Raw genomic sequence first — 20,365 nt, 5'->3', positions numbered from 1 at the left:
GGATATGTCATTCTAGAATTAAATGAGGATTGCAGGTGAGACTCTCATTATATGTGCTTCTGTACTGTGTTCATTTATATAAGGAGGTTTTGTACTATTATCTTTAGATTTTATTTCAACACTAGCAGATAAGCCTGTTGTATGCTAAATAAAATGGGCTCTAGCCTTCCCCCCCCCCCAAGCAGTGGTGGCAGCGCAAAGAGCACAGAGTTGGCTGCAGAACATGGGGAGGGGAAGGAAGCGGACAATCCCCCCTGGCTTTCCGGCCCTCTCCAGAGCCCCACAGGGTGTCAGGGAAGCAGCCGCGGGGCTTTGGGAGGGGGGAATGTGGCCGCCATTGGGCGTTCCGTCAGCTTGACGCCAGAGAGCCCCGGGGAAGGAGGCATGGGCCTGTAGGATCAGGTTAATGCAGCGGCGATTTCCGCTTTGTTACCACAGAGGCCCGTGAAGGGAGGTGTGGGGGGAGGGTGCAGCCATTCCCCCTCCCTCTCTGGGCCCTTCCAGAGCCCTGCATGGTGTCAGGGAGTAGGCACGGAGCTTTGAGGGGGGGGGATACGGTGGTCATGTTCCGGTCCGTTGCGGTGATTCTTGAGAGTTCTGCAGAGGGAGTCATGGGGATTTGGGAGGGTGGAGGCGGCGGCCATTTTCCCCCATGTTCCTGCGATGGTCGACTGAACGGCAGATAGACACAAGCTCAACACCAAGATGGGGGACTGAGATATCGACAGGGCTTTCAGTGAGCCACATTCCCAGCAGAGATAAGGGTGCCAACAAGCAGTTGAAGATGTGGAATGGCCTTCAGTGTTGTCACACCCAGGCCAGTTCGGGAGCGATAAGACTGCAAGAGCTGCTGGCAGAGGTAGGGAATGCAGGAGAAGCTGCACTGTCCCCCACCCCCTGATTTACAGCAGTTTTGCCCCACATCCCCAAAATGGCCGTGAGACGGGCAGAGGCAGGTGCGGGAGGAGGGGGCGGCCATTCCGCTCTCTGTCGTCGAGAAGCTCCAGAGGTCTGCATGTGACGGCGGCGGGGCTTTGGGAGCAGGGCAAGGCGACGGGCATTCCCCCTCCCTTCTTGGCATCTTGTAGAGTCCAGTGGAGCCCGGGGCAGGCTGGTGAGTGGCAGCACATCCATCTGGCCGGCGAGGGAGGGCGGGAGCTTGTAGGGGTGGGGCCAATCAGGCTGTCCTCACCCTGATTAGCCCTATTCCAACTCGAACACTCAGGACTCTCTCCATCCCCTGGCCGGTTTCACAAATATTAAGAGAAACCATGGATAAGCATGTATCTCTAGTCAATGACTAGTTTAGAATAAAGGGAGAGGGAAGGTTCCTCAATACACCCTAAGTCCACAATGTTGAAGTCAGCAGGATTTTTCAATAATGAAAAGGAAAGCAAGATTTTTCTTAAATTTTTGTGTCAAAAGTCTGTTATGAAACAAATTTCATCAGTGTAATCTTGGGTGCAGTTTCATAAATGGCAGCTTTCTTACATCATGGATCCTTACTTAGCTGAGCTTTGGTATTAGGAGCATAAGATATATCCATTGTTTGTTATGGTTCTGAAAGAAAGCTTTTTGGCATACAGACAAAGAATTGTGTGGTATTGATCTGATTGCACTTTAGACATGAAGGGGAGTAAGGCGTAGTATGCCTCTTTGATAGATACAAATAAGTTGATGCAGACTATTGGTTCAGTGTTTCAACTGGGACCTTCCTTCCTTCCTTCCTTCCTTCCTTCCTTCCTTCCTTCCTTCCTTCCTTCCTTCCTTCCTTCCTTCCTTCCTTCCTTCCTTCCTTCCTTCCTTCAGAGTGGGAGTAAATATGAAAATGAGCAGAATGTAAAACTAAAGAAGGGTTACTAAAATGTTACTACTGTTGTTGACCTTCAAGCTAAAGGTCCACTGTGTTCTAATTAAATTAAACCAGTGGTAGTGAGGTTGTCTTGTTTATAGAGAATGAAATGTGGGCTAAGAATTACAACTAACCACATGTTTGAGGAGTGTTATGTAAAAGATTTAAGTTTGATTTCAAACTGTTGTTTCCAAGTTTGAGCTATTTTCAGAACAAAATGTTATAGGTTACTTTCATAAATGTATCAATCTGTATCTATCTCCCCTTTGCATTTGATGTAATTGGTTCTTTCTCTGTTTTTAATTTTAGGTTGACCCTCTCTTTACAGTGCCTGCACCACCACCTCCTATTTCCAGTAGTCTTACACCTCAGATTCTGCCTTCCTACTTTTCCCCATCATCATCCAACATTGCAGCCCCAGTTGAACAACTTTTGGTACGGACTCGTTCAGTGGGTATAAATACTTGTGATGTTGGAATAGTAACAGAACCTGAATGCCTTGGACCTTGTGAGCCTGGGACCAGTGTGAATTTGGAAGGGATTGTATGGCATGAAACGGAAGAAGGTAAGTTGGTTTCATTTGCATTTTGTTTGAAAGTATCATTTTGCTTGTCTTGCTGTTATAACCTGATCTTGAATACTGTTCAAATCAGATGTCTTCTGGTAATGCATCAGTTTGTGTTTCAGATCACAAATATGGACTTAATCATGTATTTCTATAAGGATGAGTTGTGGCCGGATATTTAACATCTCTGTTTAAAAATAAAATTGTTCATAGAGAAGCTGAATTAGAGAAAGGATTGTTGTAGACTTGGGAACTCTGCTGATTTGTATGATTGCCTAGTCTTTTTCTGGAGGAAGAAGGAAACTATACCTTTGGGATGCACTTTGGCTCAGTGGTAGAGCATGTGGTTTGCATGCAAGAAGTTCCAAATTCTGTCGCTGGCAACACCAGAACAGGATCTCAGGTAGCAGGTGCCTGGGGAAAAAACAAAACAAAACCTTTCCTTAATTGAGGCCTTGGAAGTCCACTGCTTGATAGTTATACAGTACTGAGCTGGATGGACTAGTTGTCTAACTTGGTATAAAGCTAACCTTGTTCAACTCGTGTATCTATATTACTCACAATGTATTTTATTTGTGATAATGTGACGGTATTGATAAAGCAATTTTAAGTTTAAATCCCTGGTATTGGGATGAGATAATTGCCAGCAATTCCCTTACAGGAATGTTTCACACTTGCATGGTGACAGATGGGGCAGACAGCAAATGGTGGAGTGAGAGCCTTTGATCACTGACAGAGTTTTATTCCTCCTATGTTTTTTGTGAACCACAACTGAATTCCAGGGGATTGATTGGCTGTTTTGGCAAAGAATTATCATATGGTTGTATTTGGATGTGTGACACAATTAACTAATTTAACAGAATTAATTTTTGCTATATATTCCTACAGTCATATAGGGAGTTCTTAGTCTGAGGAAGAGTGCTTGCACTCGAAAGCTCACACTTTGTTGGTCTTAAAGGTGCTACTGGACTCTGATTTTATTGGCATTAGGCTGTTTCGTTTGTGCTCAGTGAAACCCATGAAAACGTTTTCAATCCTAGTATTATATTCCAATCTTACATTGTTGGGTTTTTGTGTGTTTTATTCCTTTGATATACATAGTCAGCTCCTGTTTTGTGGAGTGAATGTTGTGACTTCTTGTTTATCTTTGTATTATAAAGATACATTTTCTTATAAGTAAGTTTTCAGGTGATTTTAAAGATGTTTTGTTCTAATTGTCTTGAGAATTGTGTGATAGTTTTTCTTGAATCTAGGAGATGTTCTATATGTGACATGTTCCATTAAAAATAAGGATTATCTAACAGAACATTGATGGATAATTTCCTGAAGAACTTTAATTTAGAGGAAAGTTTCAAGGATACGGGCTATTGTTAAAATAAATAAATAATTTTTTGGTCTGGACTGCCTGATATAAATGACATAATTGTTGTATGTGTCAGCTTCACTTTTGATTCTGATGAAGAATTCAAATAAGAATTGCTGGAATATTATAGATATTTTCTCCTTTTACCTTGAAAGGAAACAGTGGTGATTTGATAACATCTGTGTCAAGAAAGTTCATTTCAAAAGGATACCAAAATATAATAACTGATGATGATGGGCCTCCTTCTGTATTTCAACTACTTGCACAATAGCAATTCATAAACTGAGATCTGCAAGAAATGTATGCAGAGGAATCCTAACCCAAGCCTTCACCTACTTCTCCCTTAATCCTTCCACCTCTTCCCCACCCTCCCACCAGTGATGCTTCCTCCCTTCCCTCAGCAGTTTTCTCCTTCCCCACCTCCAATGTATGCCTGCCCTTTGTCATTGCCTTATCTACCTCTTTCCTTACCATGCTTCTTTTCACCATGTCCTCATGTTCTGCATCTTGTCCTCCTTGTTCCTCTGCCTCTTCTCTACCATTACTACTACCTCTCTTCCTGCTGCTGCTCTTCCTCTAATGCCACCGCCATGACAGCATTTTCTCTGCTGCTGGTCCTTGCTTTTCCCATTATGGTCTGCCCCTCTTCTTTCCTATAACCTTTTTCATCTTTGCCACCCTCTTGTTCCTTCATGTACCTCCTCTCTTGTTTCCAGTACCTCCATCTTCCTCCCCTTACCACTTTCATCATTGTCTTGCCATGTCATTAATTACTGGGGTTGCTAAGCAACCCCCAGAAGTGAGACTGAGATCTTGGAGCTCCCAGTATGAGATCTCAAGTTCATGTACCTTTGTGGGTTTTTTAGTATCCCTCTCCTCTCCTTCAGTTTTCAGCTTTTTCTGCAAAGCTGGGAATTTCTCCGGACTTGCTTGAAAAATTTCCTCTAGCTATAAATAACCTCATTGTGTGGATTTTTTTGACATGTTCTTTAGGGCTATGTTCAGCATTAGATATTAGATTCTGTTCAGTAATATATAATACATCACAAAAGTGCTTTACAGTGCCTGCTTAATAATCAATAAGAAAAAAAATTGATTTATTTTCTTTTATATGCTCTGAACCATCCATTTGTCTTTCCTTCCATATGTACCTATATCAGATTCATAAGATGGATTTATGCTTTTAGATTGTTTTTATAGCAAGCATAATTTCTTTTTTAAAATATCTTGCCTGAGAAGAGTACCTATGTTAGCTTTAATGTTAATTTCATTGGCCTGCATTAACTAGTGTTGAAATGTGTGAGTGTGAATTGTAGAGACATGAAAAGCAGTAGCTTTTAATAGTAGTATTCTTGCTGAGTAAACTAAACTTCTGATCCCCACTGAATTAAGAAGTGCTCCTTGTTAAAGGTCTGGAGGGCACCGGTGTGGTATTTTATAATGTGCTCTGAGCTGGAAAGAATGTCATTCCAACTGTCTTCTTCCATGTCCAGTTCAGAGGGTTTTTATTTATTGAAAAAGGGCATTGCCTGCTTCTGTACACCTGTACTCCCTCTTCTCTTCATTGGGAAAAAGGACATTCTTAGTGTGGGAACATATATGCACTTGCTGATATATATTGCTCATCACTCGTACAGTTAGTGTACATGCCAATTGGAGCACTTGTATGGCATAAGCAAGGTTTAATAACCTTCACAGCTGTAGAGAATATGAATAGTCAATTTTTTAAAGTTATTTGTGCTTGACATGTGTTAAAGCTTGTTGAATAAAATTGATAACATGGCCTAGTACTGATAAATCATTGAATGGGAATTATTGACACTGAAAGAAAAAATGAAAGAGGCATGATTTAGTTCCTGTTTAATAGAGGAAATGTACCAGTGTGCCTCTATATGACACATTATGCATGGGGGTTTTAGCGCGCGTTCGGGGTGGAATGGCGGCGACTAAAATCACCGATAACTCACGGAGTTGGCTGCAACCGGCCGCAGATTCGGTGCACGCTGACAAAAGAGCCGCGTTAGCGGAACTCGGAAGAAATTGCAGCTTCCCGGGCGACCAGGGTGCAACCCGAGGCGGCGCCGAATTGACTGCATGCATAATCGGGGAGGCCAGAGGGTCGGAGGCGGCGCGACCGCTCAAGCGGCTGCCGGAACGAACTGCGGTGCAGGCTGGGGGGAACCCAAGGAAACACGGACGGAACGGCGGCCGGAGAGCTCACAGTGGAGGGGGGCGAGGGGATCGCCACGGCTAAGGATGGCAAAGAGGCCGGCCACCCACCTCCTACCCATTCTCAAACACACACCCCAACCACAAACGAGAACGGAGGTGAGGTCTCTAAGAAAATACAAAAACAGTGTGAATGAACAAAGCACAAATATACAATACAAAGCTTAAAGTAAGGGAAACAATATAAAGGGGAGTCCTATGGGGCAGAGGAACCGGGGCAGCAAAGAAGCGAAGAGGCAAACTGGGAGTAAACTAAGGGGAAGGGGAAACATGCTCCTTCCCCCTCCATGCCTAACAAACCCAGCAGGGCTGCGCCTGCGCAGGCTGCTTCCACCCTTCCTGGCCTCCGCCTCCGATGCTCGGCAACGCAGTGGCGCGTTCGCCTCGCTTCCCCTTGGCTCCGCATCGATGCCTTGACACCCGCCGCTCTGGGTTTTGCCGCTGTCGCGCCCCGTCCCGTGCATAACCGGTTTGCTTCGCGTCTTCCCCCTCCGTGTTTTCCATGTGACCCGAAATCGCCGTTTCGGTGGCCGTGCATAATGGGCCTAAAAGGAAAACTGCCCTTCTCAAAAACTCATCATTTTGAAGTCAATCCTATTTTCGTGGGAAATTTCTTCCACATTGTTGGGTTTTTGGAATTGGGCTGTAAGAATCTGGCCTATGTTAGCATTTGGTAGGTATTTGTGGCTGGCACGTTATTTGTAAACCATGCTTTTCATGGAACAAGTATTAAATCAGCGCCAGGCTGATACATGTAAGGAGTTCTTAAATTTCCCAACAAATATTAAATCTCAAATGGCAAGTTAACATTAAGTTATAGGTTGTATTCTAGTATATATAGCATATATAACTGGCAATGATATTTCTAAGCCTTGAAGTTTCCAACTAAATATACAATAAAAATGCCAATAAAACATCATAAAATAAGTCTCACAGCCAAAAATTACTAAAAGTTATACACTATAAAAGCAATACAAGATGAGAAATTTTCACTTATTGTTCAGTGAAGACTTTTAGGCCTTTCTGAAAAGGTAGGTTTTCTTCCAAATTCCTTAAGAAAATCACAGTTTCAGGCATCATCCAAGAGGTTCATAGATACTGTGGTGAAAGCTTTGCTTCTGATCCCTCACTGTTGTCACCAGATATACTGAAGGTTTATTTCAAAGTTTAAAGTACCATCCAGCAAGACTTATACACAAATGCTAGATCTCTCTCTTAAACAAAGGGCAACTTAAACTGCATGATTCCTATCTGTCCATCAAGGAGTCAGGACAAAAAATTTTCCAGACTCCTATTTTCTGGTTAGAGTCACACACTTTCAGTTCCTTCCCTGCCTCATTAAGGAGAGCAACTTAGCACCTAGTGCTTCTTGTCTTATATTTCTGTGTGTACTTTTTCTCATTTCTTTATACCTCAATTCCTCGTTTTGGCCTTCTCACCCTTTCTTCTGAGAGTGGGGTGACTGATGCAATAGAGATCCTGAAGAACTTAGACAACACCTCTGACAGATTAGCTTCTAAGGAGGATGGGAGAAAGGGACCTGTCCCTGGTGTGATCAAGCATGTCCAGACCTATGGAAACGAAGCCAATGGCAGGCAGAGGCATGCTGCATAATTAGACCATGCCTCAGAGGATGCTCATGGGATGCTCCATGGAGTTAACAAGCTGACTTATCACTAAAAATAGCGTTACTCCAGCTGAATGGCATAGTGCTAAATATTATGATGCCTCCCGGCCATTCCTCATCTTCTTCATGTCTCGCTGTAGTCTGCCGCCTTTTCGCCCTTCTCACCCTCCACAAGTGCTGCTGGAAATGGCGGAAGAGAGCAATGTGGTTTATACGCAACTCTCTTCCATCTGTCAGTCAAGTCAGGCAGCCACTCCCCTTTATCTCATTTTTAAAGGTCCAACAATCCCCACCAATTTATTTTTAAAAAATTAATAGTTCTTAGTTGAAAAACCTATGCATCTAATCATAGATTAATCATAGATGCATAGTGTTTTTTAGAATGCCACCCCTAATGGAATCACGAGTCTTTTAAAAATGAATCTCGTTCCTGATTTTTTTTTGGGGGGGGGGGAGACTTTAGAGAGGCATTCTTTATGTTTTAACTTTTGGAAAAAAGTATTTTTGGCTTTGCCTGCATGCTTGTATGCCTATTTGTTACTCCAGGCAGTTTATCTTAAAAGAAAAAGAATCCTGTTCCCAGAAGAAGGGAGAGGGAGGCAGGTGCAAGGGCGGGACATTGGAGGTGGAGATAGCAGTTCTTTGCCTCCATACGTTTCTTTTGCATGTAGTCAGTTGGTTGCCTGCTGGGAGAAAGCACTTTTTAAGTTGGTGAATCCACTTTTTTGGGATTCACCAACTTGTGCTTTAAAATGGCGGATGTCATGAGTAGTTTGCTTGCTGGACACGGGAGGTTGGCGACATTATGTGGAACGCCCGGAATATAGCATCTTTGGGGGGGGAGTGTAACGCTAAATTTATGGTGTGCGGAATGGCCCATATTGTTACAAGTCCTTCTCCAGATAACATTCTGCCCCGCTTTCCTGTGGATTGTTTAGACAGCAGGAAGGATTCTTCAAATGGGGGCAAGTTTCAAGGCACTAACCTTGGCTGACTAAAGCAGCACAAGCAGTGCTGGTGCACAGACCTAGTGCCCTCCTGTGAAGTTTCAGGGGAGTCAAAACATTTCTACTGAGGAAGAAAGGGAAATGTCTCAGGATGATATAATAGTTCGATTGTCACTCAGTAATCTTTTTAATCAAGAGGACTAACAACGACTAATAGCCAAGACTGTGATGGCACTAGATCTCACTGAGCCCCCAGAAACTGGAGAAGAGAGAACAGTCCTAAAGCCAAAAGCAAAGAGAAAAGGAATCCCCCCCCCCCCCAGATTACATAGTGTGGAAAAGCTAGTGCTATTCGCAGAATTCTTTGGAAACCAAATAAAAGAGGAATGGATAAACCCTCTTTCTGGTAAACAAAACCCAGGTTTAGCTAAAATCCTTTAAACTTCATAGACATAGACAAACCTAATTAGCAATATTAATTTTACTTAAAAATGCTTAAAATGCTAACATTCTTACAGTATATCCTTTATTTGATAACTGTCACCTCTTGCTCTGAATTATTATAACAAAATTTGGAGTCATTGTATACTGCAGCAAGCTTGAGTATGCTGTTGAGGTGTGTAACTAAATTTAGAATGTACTTTTGATTCGTTGACATTTATTACAGGAAAGAACTGTTCACCGACGGATATTGTCCCAAACAGAAGATAAAATTTAGAAGCAAAATCTTTAAGCTAGGGTTGATTTGGACCACAAAACTGATTCAGTTTGCTAAAGCCAACTTCAGAAAGCTTATCCTTCAGTACAGCATCACACTGCTCCCCCACCTACCTGCAATTTGTGGCATCCTTTCGTTGGTAGGTGGGAAGTGGTGTGAATGTCCCATTTTGTCAACTGCACTGACACACTATGCGTAATCCACTTTGAGTACAACTCCCACATTAGAGAAATGTTTCCTGTCCACCTCCCTCCCTAAGTAATCACAGTGTCCTCTTTCCTCTCTGCAAATATACTTCCCTGTTACACTATATCAGCTACTTTTTCTCTGCAACCATGGAAGCATTTTTGTGTGTGAAGCAGGATTTATTCCCCACTTGGAGAGGTTCATCCCAAAATTTATGTATACAGTATAAACTCTCCAAGAAACTGGAGCCACTACCCTCAACACTTGCTCAATCCCCCACAAAAATCATGAGCCCTCCACAGATTCACCAGCGACTGGTCAATGACCAGAACTCCTAAATCAGCTCTTTTCTCCTACCACCCCTGTGTGATTCATCTACCCCAAACCACTCTCCTCCTAGCCTCACTCCCACTGACCACACCATTCCTTGCCCTTCAGTCCAACTTAGAGATCTAACCTTCCACAAAGATATACATAAACCCCATGGTGCTGTGGTTTGAGCACAGGGACTAAAAACTGGGGGAACCAGGCTCATAAGCTGTACTCTGCCCTGGAAGTTGCTGGGTTACTTTGGACCAGTCATTCTCTCAGCCTAACGTACCCCTTCATAGTTGTTGTAAGAACAAAATCATACTGGAAATTGCTTTGGCTCCTCATTTGGGGAGAAAAGCAAGCGACGAGGATGATCTGGAGCCAAGGGACCAAGCCCTATGAAGAAAGAATCATAGAATTGGAAGGGGCCACACAGGCCATCTAGTCCAGCCCCCTGCTCAACGCAGGATCAGCCCAAACCATCCAAGAAAAGTGTGTATTCAACCTTTGCTTGAAGACTGCCAGTGAGGGGGAGCTCACCACCTCCTTAGGCAGCCTATTCCACTGCTGAACTACTCTGACTGTGAAATTTTTTTCCTGATATCTAGCCTATATCGTTGTACTTGTAGTTTAAACCCATTACTGTGTGTCCTTTCCTCTGCAGCCAATGGGAACAGCATCCTGCCCACCTCTAAATGACAACCTTTCAAATACTTAAAGAGGGTTATCATGTCCCCTCTCAACAAAAGCAAGAGAAGGGGAAGTGGTCATATGTTCACAGCGTAGCCCAACAGAGAGGGGGAGGGAAGGGGGGGGACCCTCCAGCCAGCCAATCTAATAGAGATATTTTTGCTGCTTTTACCGCTGCTGCCCCTACCCTTGCTTACCGGCCACATAAGAAACATGAATGGGCTGGATTTGGTTTGGTACCCTTGGATTAGTAGATGTTCCTATCATGGCTCTTGTCTTAGGGGACTTGGTTACTGAAGACAGAGATGGATACCTATGTGGCCAACTGGACCATAAGTTTGATTAGGCTTTCAGAAAGTCCCATAAGACCTCAGCCCTTGCAATTAGGGCATCAGCTATATCATCTCTGTTTGCAACAAATTCCATTGTTTGAAATAGAAAGCTAGTTCAGCTGATTTCAGAGGAGAAATAGAGACCAGAGAAGGTGTCAGTATGCTCCTAAAGCAGTCACATGTATGGCTGATGCCACTCTGCATGTTCTGCTTTTCTTCTCTGTTATAGTGTCAGCAGTAATGACACAGAAACCCGCGGCTCAGAGCATGAGACGCTGTTTACTATTTGTCACCACAGGTTCCCAAATTTTACCTACACAAGACTTGCCACCAGGTGTTCTCTAAAGTGATGGTCATCATAGTAGCTCTTCTCTATCATTAGGGTTTGTTTCTAATGGGTTTTGGTGGTCAAAGGAAGCTCAACAAGGCAAGGTACTGTGGTATCTCACATCCCTTCAGTTGCAGAAGGCTTCATACAACAGCAACAGTTTCTAGTAGCCCTAGGTCTCCAACAAAGCCCCACAAGCTTCCCACATCAGGTACATAGCACCAATTCATAAACTCCTAGCTCTTTCTTCATCTCAGTGAACCTGCCCAAATGGGACAAAAAATGATCCACGCAGAAACCAATTACAGCTCACTCCATTTGTAGTACTGCAGCTAATGCAGTATTGCATACTGTAATGTCTATTGAGGAAATCTGTAAGGTAGCCAGATGGTCATCTCGACACTACACAATGTGTACTACAGTGTACTACTGTACCACACTACAGTATCTTTGTCTGACACTACACAATGAATACCATTCCCTGAGGTGATGCAGACTTTGGAAGGAGGATTTTATAGCAAGTAGTGAGGGGGACTGATTTTCCCACCCATTATGGGATACACCTGTTTTTGGATATCCCATGTCAAGATATCCTTCCCTTCAGAGCAAGAAAGGAACATCAGAATTTACTATAATGGTTCGTTCTGAGGAATGGAGGGAACCTGGTCCCACCCCAATCTGATGATGATGTTAGCCATTGAGTTGTGCCTGACTTGGCAATCCTGTGGCTCAATTGTCACCATGTTTTTTGATATTGCCTGCTTCTTTTAGTAATGCTCTGGCCACTGCCCATTTTGATCATTTCTAACCACCATGTTCTTTGTTGACCTAGTTTCTTTTTACCACTGACCAATCCTAGCATAATTGCTCTCCTCATTGAGTTGGATCCATTGAGTTGGATTGCAAGATAAATGAACCGGTTTTGTAATTTTGTCTTTCACCCTAATTTAAAGGGAGGTAAAGGGAGGTAGCTGTTTTCTCCATGTCCTTCTCACTTCCTATTTTAAAATGTTTTCTGTTTCCTAGAATGTTGCATAGTTTGCTTAGTATTTTAGCATAGATAGCGTGTTAGAATTACCAATCTGAGGAAAGGAGATGACTCTGCCCACGAGACAGAAAATCTGGAAAATTTTTAGTTCTGCCTCCTTGATAGATGGGAACCACCCATGTCAAGATGTCCTCTCTTCCTCAGAGCATAAGGAGCCATCATGGTAAGTACTCATGTTCCTTTCTCATGAGAGAGGAAAGTTGTGTTTATGTTACCAAGTAATTTGTCAGGATGAATTGTGCAGTGTCATATAGGGTATGTGGGAGCAACGCTCAGAATGTATTTTGAAGAGACTATATTATTTCCTCAAGGAAAGGGAAACAAAGAGAAAGGAATATAATAACAGTCTTTATTATGGCGCACAAGCCATGCAGAAGCAGAAAACATTCTTCTTAGAAACAACAATTGGAGTCGTGTTGCGTTTAGTGGTTATCTTTACATGACTTTTAAAAATAATATATGCTGATCCAGCATTTAGGAGAAACGTGCTTGAAACTATTTTTGTGAAGGTCACTAATATCCTCTTTTAAGGCTGTAACTGCCTGTCACACTTCACTGCATGTGTTCTTTTCTTGAAGGTGACAAGAATGATTATGCTCAGTATTCTAACAATGGCTTTAAGATAAAATCAGTCCATAGCATACTGTACAGTATATGTAAGGCTGCAATCCTAAGCATAGTTGTTTGAGAATGATTGCCCAAGTAGGCATGGTGTCATGAACCGTAGGCTGACCCCCTCGCACAAAGCTGCTCCAGACACATGTGGCGCTAAGAAATCAGGCTTTATTTGAAAGGTTCCATAATAGGACAAGCATGGCAAGTGCAGGATTGACAGAGACAAGGATGGGTAGCCCCCGTAGTGATATATAGGGTGGGAGTTTAGGCAGGAAGAGGGGTTTACATAGGAAAAAGTTAATGTCCTAAAAAGGCAAGAATAGCTGGAGACATCTGGTCTGTCTTGCCTGTTGTTTCTGGCAGTAAATTTTTATCATCTCCCAAACAGACCAAGGATACTGGTAGATAAGAGCGAGTTCTCACATCAGGGAAGAAAAACCTGGCCAAGGAGGCAGGGGAAGGTTCAGAGAAATGTCAGGAATTCCATGAGGGGTGGCAGTAGAACTCAAGAGACTTCTAGCTCAACTCTCCCATCCCAGACAGGAGGGCGGATATGACACATGGTTAAGGTTGAGATATGAGAATCAGATACTTGCATGTTGTCAGAACTCCCAAATTGTTGTACCTAAACTCTACTGATGAAAGTAGATGAAATAGTACAGTAGAACTATTTACATGTCATCCATGCTATATATTCAGATCGTTTAAGAAGCTGTCTTAACAAAGATGGATGATCTTTTGTGTATTTACAGGTTAGTTTTAACACATACTAGGTCTTAAAAAATAGTTTCAATGGATAGCTGTGTTGGTCTGAAGTAGTACAAAAAAATTTGAGTCAAATGGCACCATTAAGACTAACAAAGATTTATTCAAGGTGTAAGTTTTCATGTTGGTCTTAAAGGTACCATTGGATTCAAATTTTGTTAGGTCATAAAGAATTATTCTGGCTGTATAGTGCAGTTTTAAAAGGCTAAAGCACTCTTTGTATATACTGAAGTCCAGAAAGAAAAGAAAAAAGAAAAAAAGAAGGAAAGAAAAGAAAATCCTTGTATTCTCAAAACGGCCATAGACATATAGTCTCTGGACTTGAAAACTACTACATGAAGTTACCTCCTTTTTCTGGATTATTTACTTAATTTAGGGTCCTGGAAGGCAGTTACCAGGAACTGCCATCAATTTTTGGTGGGAGGGGTGACTGAAGGTATGCAATGTGACAGGTTGTTATTAACGTTACCATTAATGACAATTCCCTCATTTGGAGGGGGGGGAAAGAATGGTGAGAAGGCAGAACCACGCTTCCTGTGGATAGTCATTCAAAGATGAGGAATTTTCTCTATAGCAACTGAAAATGCTTTAGTGGCTTTTAGTGGGTTGATGATCTCCAGAAGCTCTGTTTTTCTAGTCAGCTTGCAAAGGAGGGAGGGGATTCTTATAATTTAATATCTTATATGATTTCTGTTAAGAGCCTCTTGTGGCGCAGAGTGGTAAGGCAGCCGTCTGAAAGCTTTGCCCATAAGGCTGGGAGTTCAAGCCCAGCAGCCGGCTCAAGGTCGACTCAGCCTTCCATCCTTCCGAGGTCGGTAAAATGAGTACCCAGCTTGCTGGGGGGTAAACGGTCATGACTGGGGAAGGCACTGGCAAACCACCCCATATTGAGTCTGCCATGAAAACGCTAGAGGGCGTCACCCCAAGGGTCAGACATGACTCGGTGCTTGCACAGGGGATACCTTTACCTTTACCTTTACCTTTATGATTTCTGTAACGACAGTTAAAGCGAATAAGTTTAATTGTACTCAAGTGATTAGAGATACATTAGTTGTTGTTGTTGTTAGGTGCAAAGTCGTGTCCGACCCATTGCGACCCCATTAGACAACTATATATATAACTTTAGTGTACAATCAGCAAGGAAATGAAAAAACATAACAATTGCGTAGAAACTTTTAAAAAAGAAATAAAACCAAAGTGTTTCTTTATGAATAATTAAATTGTGGAATTCATCGCCAGTTGATTGCTACCCAGGATGGCTTTAAAAGCAGAGTAGGCAGATTCATGGAGGATAAGTGCATTAGTGGCTACTTTTCATGATGACTAAAGGGAACCTCCATTTTCAGAGACAGTAAATCTCTGAGTAGCCATGTTAGGAAGCATTAGGAGAAGCCCTTGGCCTCTGTGCCTTGAGGGCAGTTGGATGGTCACGATATCAAACAGAATGATGGATTAGGTGGACTAGCGGTCTGATTCAACAGGGCTGTTATTCAGTCCCTATGCTTCTGTTGGGCTATTGATAGGAAGGAAAAAAGATGGCTGGATCTATGTCTTCGTGCTGCATCACCTTTGCAGCTCAGTTATTCTGCTCTCCTACCACAGTATGTATGCTTTGTAATACGGTAGTTTAGTTCTATAGAGTTGTTTCTAATATATGTAGTCTTTCTAGCACAGCTTGATCAGAATCAGAATACCTTTATTGGCATAAAATTGCAAAGCATAAAATGAAATTTTCAAACAGTTTCAGATGCAAAATCTATCGTTAAAGATTTTCATTTAAAATTGCCAGTAAAAACTTTGCTACTTTTATAATAGTTACTCTGTCCCTCACATTTAATATCATTTTAATACAGTATTTCTCATTAACACAGCTGAATTTCAATTTCTTCAGATGATTAGCTAACGGGCGACAAAATACTTCAAACTTAGGACACACCAGAAGTATATGGTGCAACGTGTCAGGGACACTACATGCATGTAAACAGTATCTCTCCTGAAGAGGGATCTTCAAAAATCTACCTCGGGTGACATTTGAAGGAAAGATGTTTAAGCGAGCTACTAGAAATGCTCTTCTTAACTGGTGTGTCTCCAAAATTTGGAGATACATGGGCATGGATTTGTAAGATAACGGAATATCCCAGAAGCGGGGAGAACATACACTGTTGTTAGAGGAGCCCAGAATCTATGAATCTGCACTCAGCTTGATGTAATACTTGCCCTAGTGCCAGCTAGGCACTCATATTTTGAATGTTGTCATAATTGGCTTCTCTTATTTTATCCTTTTTATTCGTTTGCATGTTTTATGAATTATCCAAATTTCCATACTCCACTTGCAAGTACCTATATGTGTCTCTGTGTGTTTATGTTCCCAGAGCAACTTATAACAGTTCAAAAATAAATAGAAGAAGAATAAAAAGAACAGCCTGTATGTCATGGGTTCAGTGGGTTGGCTCATGCACAACCACAAACCAAAAGCCCTTTGGCACTAGTAGAGAAAGTTATCACTAGGAGTAATTGTGAGAACTGGTGGTGACTGTCATTAATCTTTCCTTCCTTGTGGTTTGTACATGCCAAGAATTGGAATCTAATTGTCAGATTTAGAGCTATTATTGCCTGCAATAATTAATGACAAGCAGAGAGCTATCTTAAGAAGGTCTACTCAAAATACTGCACAGGTTTATTCTCCTTACATAGTATTTTATTTATTTATATTTATATACTGCCCTCCCTGGAGGCTCAGGGCAGTTTATAGGAAACAGGAAAAAGATATAGATAACATATGGTAACAATATATGATAACAGCAATAACATTATAACAACAATAACCTTAACACGATAACTACAGTAACATTAGAGAATGATGGAACTGTAAAAGTATGGTGTGTCTGAAATCTACCCCTATTTCTCAGTAGATTCCCCCCCGACTGTTGTATGGGGGGATAGAAGCAGTCCAAAAGGCATTATAGCCAAGGCCATGTAACAACTGACCATTGGTAACCATTCCAAGGCCAGAGATTCTGCCTCAGTGATAAGTGATAAGACAGGGAAAAACCACATTGTAGCTTCACTATACCTTCCACCATACAGGTTCATAAGATTAGCATCTTCATGGCCATTGCTCATTTTCTGAGCATTTATGATAAACTAAGGCAAGTTGCAAATAGCAAAAACATAACCCTAAATCTAGAAATTCACCACAACCATCTTAATGCTCAAAGTTGAAGGTTGTGATTTTAAGTCATCAGTTTTAATAAAATATTATATGGAAATAGTTATGGGTAAACTGTTCATTATAACTACTGAATGAAGACTACAAATGCAAAACATTATTTTAAAATATTTCTATGCCAGAAGAGTCATATGGCTTCCATCTGTAATACTTGTATACATTCATGGTTTCTTATCAATTATCTGTCTTGTTAATCATCATCATTCTATTTATTACCTGCCATTCCCAGACGGCTCGTGGTGGGTTACATACAAATGCATAAGACCCCCGTTAAAAACCCAACATAAAAGCACAATCATAATCCAGTCAAAACAAGATATGTCCGAAAAAACGAGCCTTAATAGCCCCAAAAACCAACTCATAGTGGAGTGAGGAGGGTACAGGTGTTGGATTGCAAACTATCACAGAGTGCCTAAAAATGCCTGACAGGGGGCCCATCTTCCTGGGCCGTACTGGCCTCATCCATAGATCAGGTGGAAGAGCTCCCTTTTACAGGCCCTGTGGAATTCTGAAAGCCCTCGCAGGGCCTGCAGCTCTGCAGAGCATTGTGCTGGCAGTGTAGTTCTTACTGGACCAAACAGGGATAACAAGCTTAGTTTGTACCATCTGGAGACAGGAGGGGAAATAACTCTATACAGCTGGTCACCCCACTTTTACGAAGAAGATACTGCCAAGATGCCTCCCGGCTTGAGAGGTAATGGATGGAGTATAAGGGCAGGGTCTCCATTAATTACTCTCAACATTCAACCATTAAGGGCACATCTGCCCACGGCTCTCACATTTTGTCATATTTATTTCCTTCACTACGGTAAACAAAATGTAATGGTATAAATTACAATCACCTTCCCTTCCTCTCCCCACAACACCCCGTGAGGTAGGGCTGGGAGAGCTCTAAGAGGACTGCTCTAGCAGGACTATAACTGGCCCAAGACACACAGTGGTTGCATGTGGAGGAGTGGGGAATCAAACCCAGTACCCCAGATTAGAATCTGCTGCTCTGAACTACTACACCATGCTGGTTCTCACAAGTCTGTAAGTTGCTTGGGTTGGGTGCTGGGGAGAAAAGTCTAAATAAATGAAAATATTCTGCTTTGGGTGATAATGGCTGCAGTTTGCTTTGAGGGGCAGGCTTTGGCCTCTCCTTGAGCCCACTGGAACATCTCTTTTGAAGATGCCCTGGTTTGTTGATTTAATGACAGCAGGTCATATTAATTTTATTTTGACTATATAGTTTAAATAGCTGATTGAATAGGCTTAGGACAGCAGGTCTTTAAGACTTAAGTCCCACTAAACTCAGGGAGATTTACCTCCAATAAACAAGCATAGGACCTGACTGCTGGTGTCTTATTTACTGGGGCTGCAAAGACCAACTTATTTAAAGGCAATCAACAAATGTCACTTTTCATAAATGACTGAACCTCTCTTTTTATAACCCAAGGCAGTGACTGAGAAAGTGATGTGATTTGTAAAGTCCACAGATTTATAGTTAAAAACAACAACAACAACCCTGTGAATTCTTTGTGTGTTTCTCTGTAAAATCATATTCAGGCATGAAGCAAAGATGCATGAGTGAAAAAAATGTAAGGAAAAAGAAGGGATTGGAGAACTATTGAATTAAATTGGAAACATTGTGGTTAAACAATTGAGCAGGAAGTCAGTATTTTTGCTATGAATGTGAAAAGGATTACTTTGAAGACCCAAGTGTCAAGAAATTAAAAACAAACACAAGAGTGGTACACTGAATCAATATCTAAGTTGAAATGTTCTCTGCATATTATGGAATTGTTGAAGGATTGTTGAAAATTAAAGATGGCTGACCAAAACAAATATGTGCATAGCAGGATTGTAGTTTCTTTAGATGTTCTTTGTAAGGTTGCTTATGCCCAATAGATTTTGTATAACTAGCAAATCAATTCTGTGCTGAAATAGCACAGCTGCTTCCTTTATTATAATACATATAAGGTAAAAATAACTGTTTTTCCATGTCATTAACACAAATGTCATGCATAAGAAGTTTAATTAATGAGTTTTGTGGTTCTCACACATTTTATATAAGGTATCTGCTGGTTGACAAACAGCCTAAAATTGTGTGTGGAGTTTTTCAGACATATAAATTGCATGAATACTGGTTCTATATGAAAACAGTAATGTTGAAGAATGAGAATTAGTAAAGTTACAAGTGGAAACCTGCAATACTTGTGGAGGAGATCTCTTTCACCTTTCTCCCCCTCACAAGCATAAATGTTGCTGGGCCTGCTGGGCCTCCTCCCCCAGCAGCAGCAACTGTAAGGCTCACTATGGCTCCTACATCTGTTGGGCCCACTGTAGCTCTTGGCCACCCCTGAACAGTGATGCTGCTGAATTCCCCTTGCACCTGGGTGAGGGGCACCATCTGGCCTTGCCATTAGATCTGCCACAGTTTCCCCTCATCTCTGCTACTATAACTGGGGATGGAGCAGCTCTTAGCCCCCCCTTTTTACCACCACCAGTGCAGGTGAGTCAGGCATGCCTCCTGGACTTGCCATCATTCTGACTGCAAGTAAACAAACAAGTACACCAAGAGAACAAAAAATGTGTAAGGAAACCAAGTATAAAAGCAAGTCCAAAGACCCAAAGGCCTTTCCACAGGCCTAATCTACAACAAAACAAACCTTAAAATAAAGCCATAAAACCAGAGGGAATTTAAAACCTAAGGATCAAATCATGAGAGCCAGTTTGGTGTAGTGGTTAGGAGTGCGGACTTCTAATCTGGCATGGCGGGTTCAATTCTGCATTCCCCCACATGCAGCCAGCTGGTTGAACTTGGGCTGGCCACAGAACTGATAAAGCTGTTCTGACCAAGCAGTGATATCAGGGCTCTCTCAGCCTCACCCACCTCACAGGGTGTCTGTTGTGGGGAGAGGTAAGAGAAGGTAAGCCGCCTTGAGCCTCTTTCGGGTAGAGAAAAGCGACATATAAGAACCAACTCTTCTTCAAGCATCCCCCCCCCCGGCAAAAAAAAAAAAAGGCTTGAGGCCCTTGGTCTAACACCTCTCCTGCAAACAACCACCAGGCCCAAATAAGTAATGAAAAACACCAAACTTTGAAGCCACTAAACCAGGATGTACTCTAAACCCTAAGCAAACAACAACAAAAAGGTCTGAGGTCCTTGGTCTCGCCTCCCCTCACCAAGCCCAAAGAACATCTAACAGTAAAATAAGAAAGCATAAATTAAAAAAAAAAACCAAACCAGCCACTGTCTTCTCCGGGCAGGCAGGATCTCATCTGAAGTGCACAGCAGGGTCTCCTAGGCAGCAGGTGTCAGGCTCAGAGAAGCAGCTGAAGCCAAAGCCAGTGCACACTCTCCCACTGCTTTCAGCAGTAATAGAGCCCAGCTCAGCCAGACTCTTGCTTTTATATTCTTTGACCATGCACAGAAGAATTTCAAAGAACAACAAACTTCTGTGATTGGCACACCAAGGAAGATCTGTATGCCCCCCCCCTTCCAGGATAGAGCAATGTATACGGTGGCTGCACGCTCCATCTGCCCCCCTCTTCCCACCTCCCTTTATGCGTTTTC

General features: G+C 42.3%; 1 protein-coding gene across 5 annotated transcripts in view; it reads left to right on the top strand.

The window, feature by feature from the left end:
• Positions 1 to 20,365, top strand: part of ZNF608 (zinc finger protein 608) — a 156,781-nt gene that overhangs the window by 71,732 nt on the left and 64,684 nt on the right. For all 5 annotated transcript variants that reach the window (XM_077344432.1, XM_077344433.1, XM_077344431.1 and 2 more), the window contains one exon: positions 2,162 to 2,417. In XM_077344432.1, coding sequence (XP_077200547.1) covers positions 2,162 to 2,417 — 256 coding nt within the window. The remainder of the gene's footprint in view (positions 1 to 2,161; positions 2,418 to 20,365) is intronic.

This window comes from Paroedura picta, chromosome 7 (assembly GCF_049243985.1).
Source record: "Paroedura picta isolate Pp20150507F chromosome 7, Ppicta_v3.0, whole genome shotgun sequence".
In the NCBI taxonomy this organism is placed as follows: Eukaryota; Metazoa; Chordata; class Lepidosauria; order Squamata; family Gekkonidae; genus Paroedura; species Paroedura picta.
Note: the sequence above shows the minus strand (reverse complement) of the source record. Positions and strands in the feature narration are given on the sequence as shown.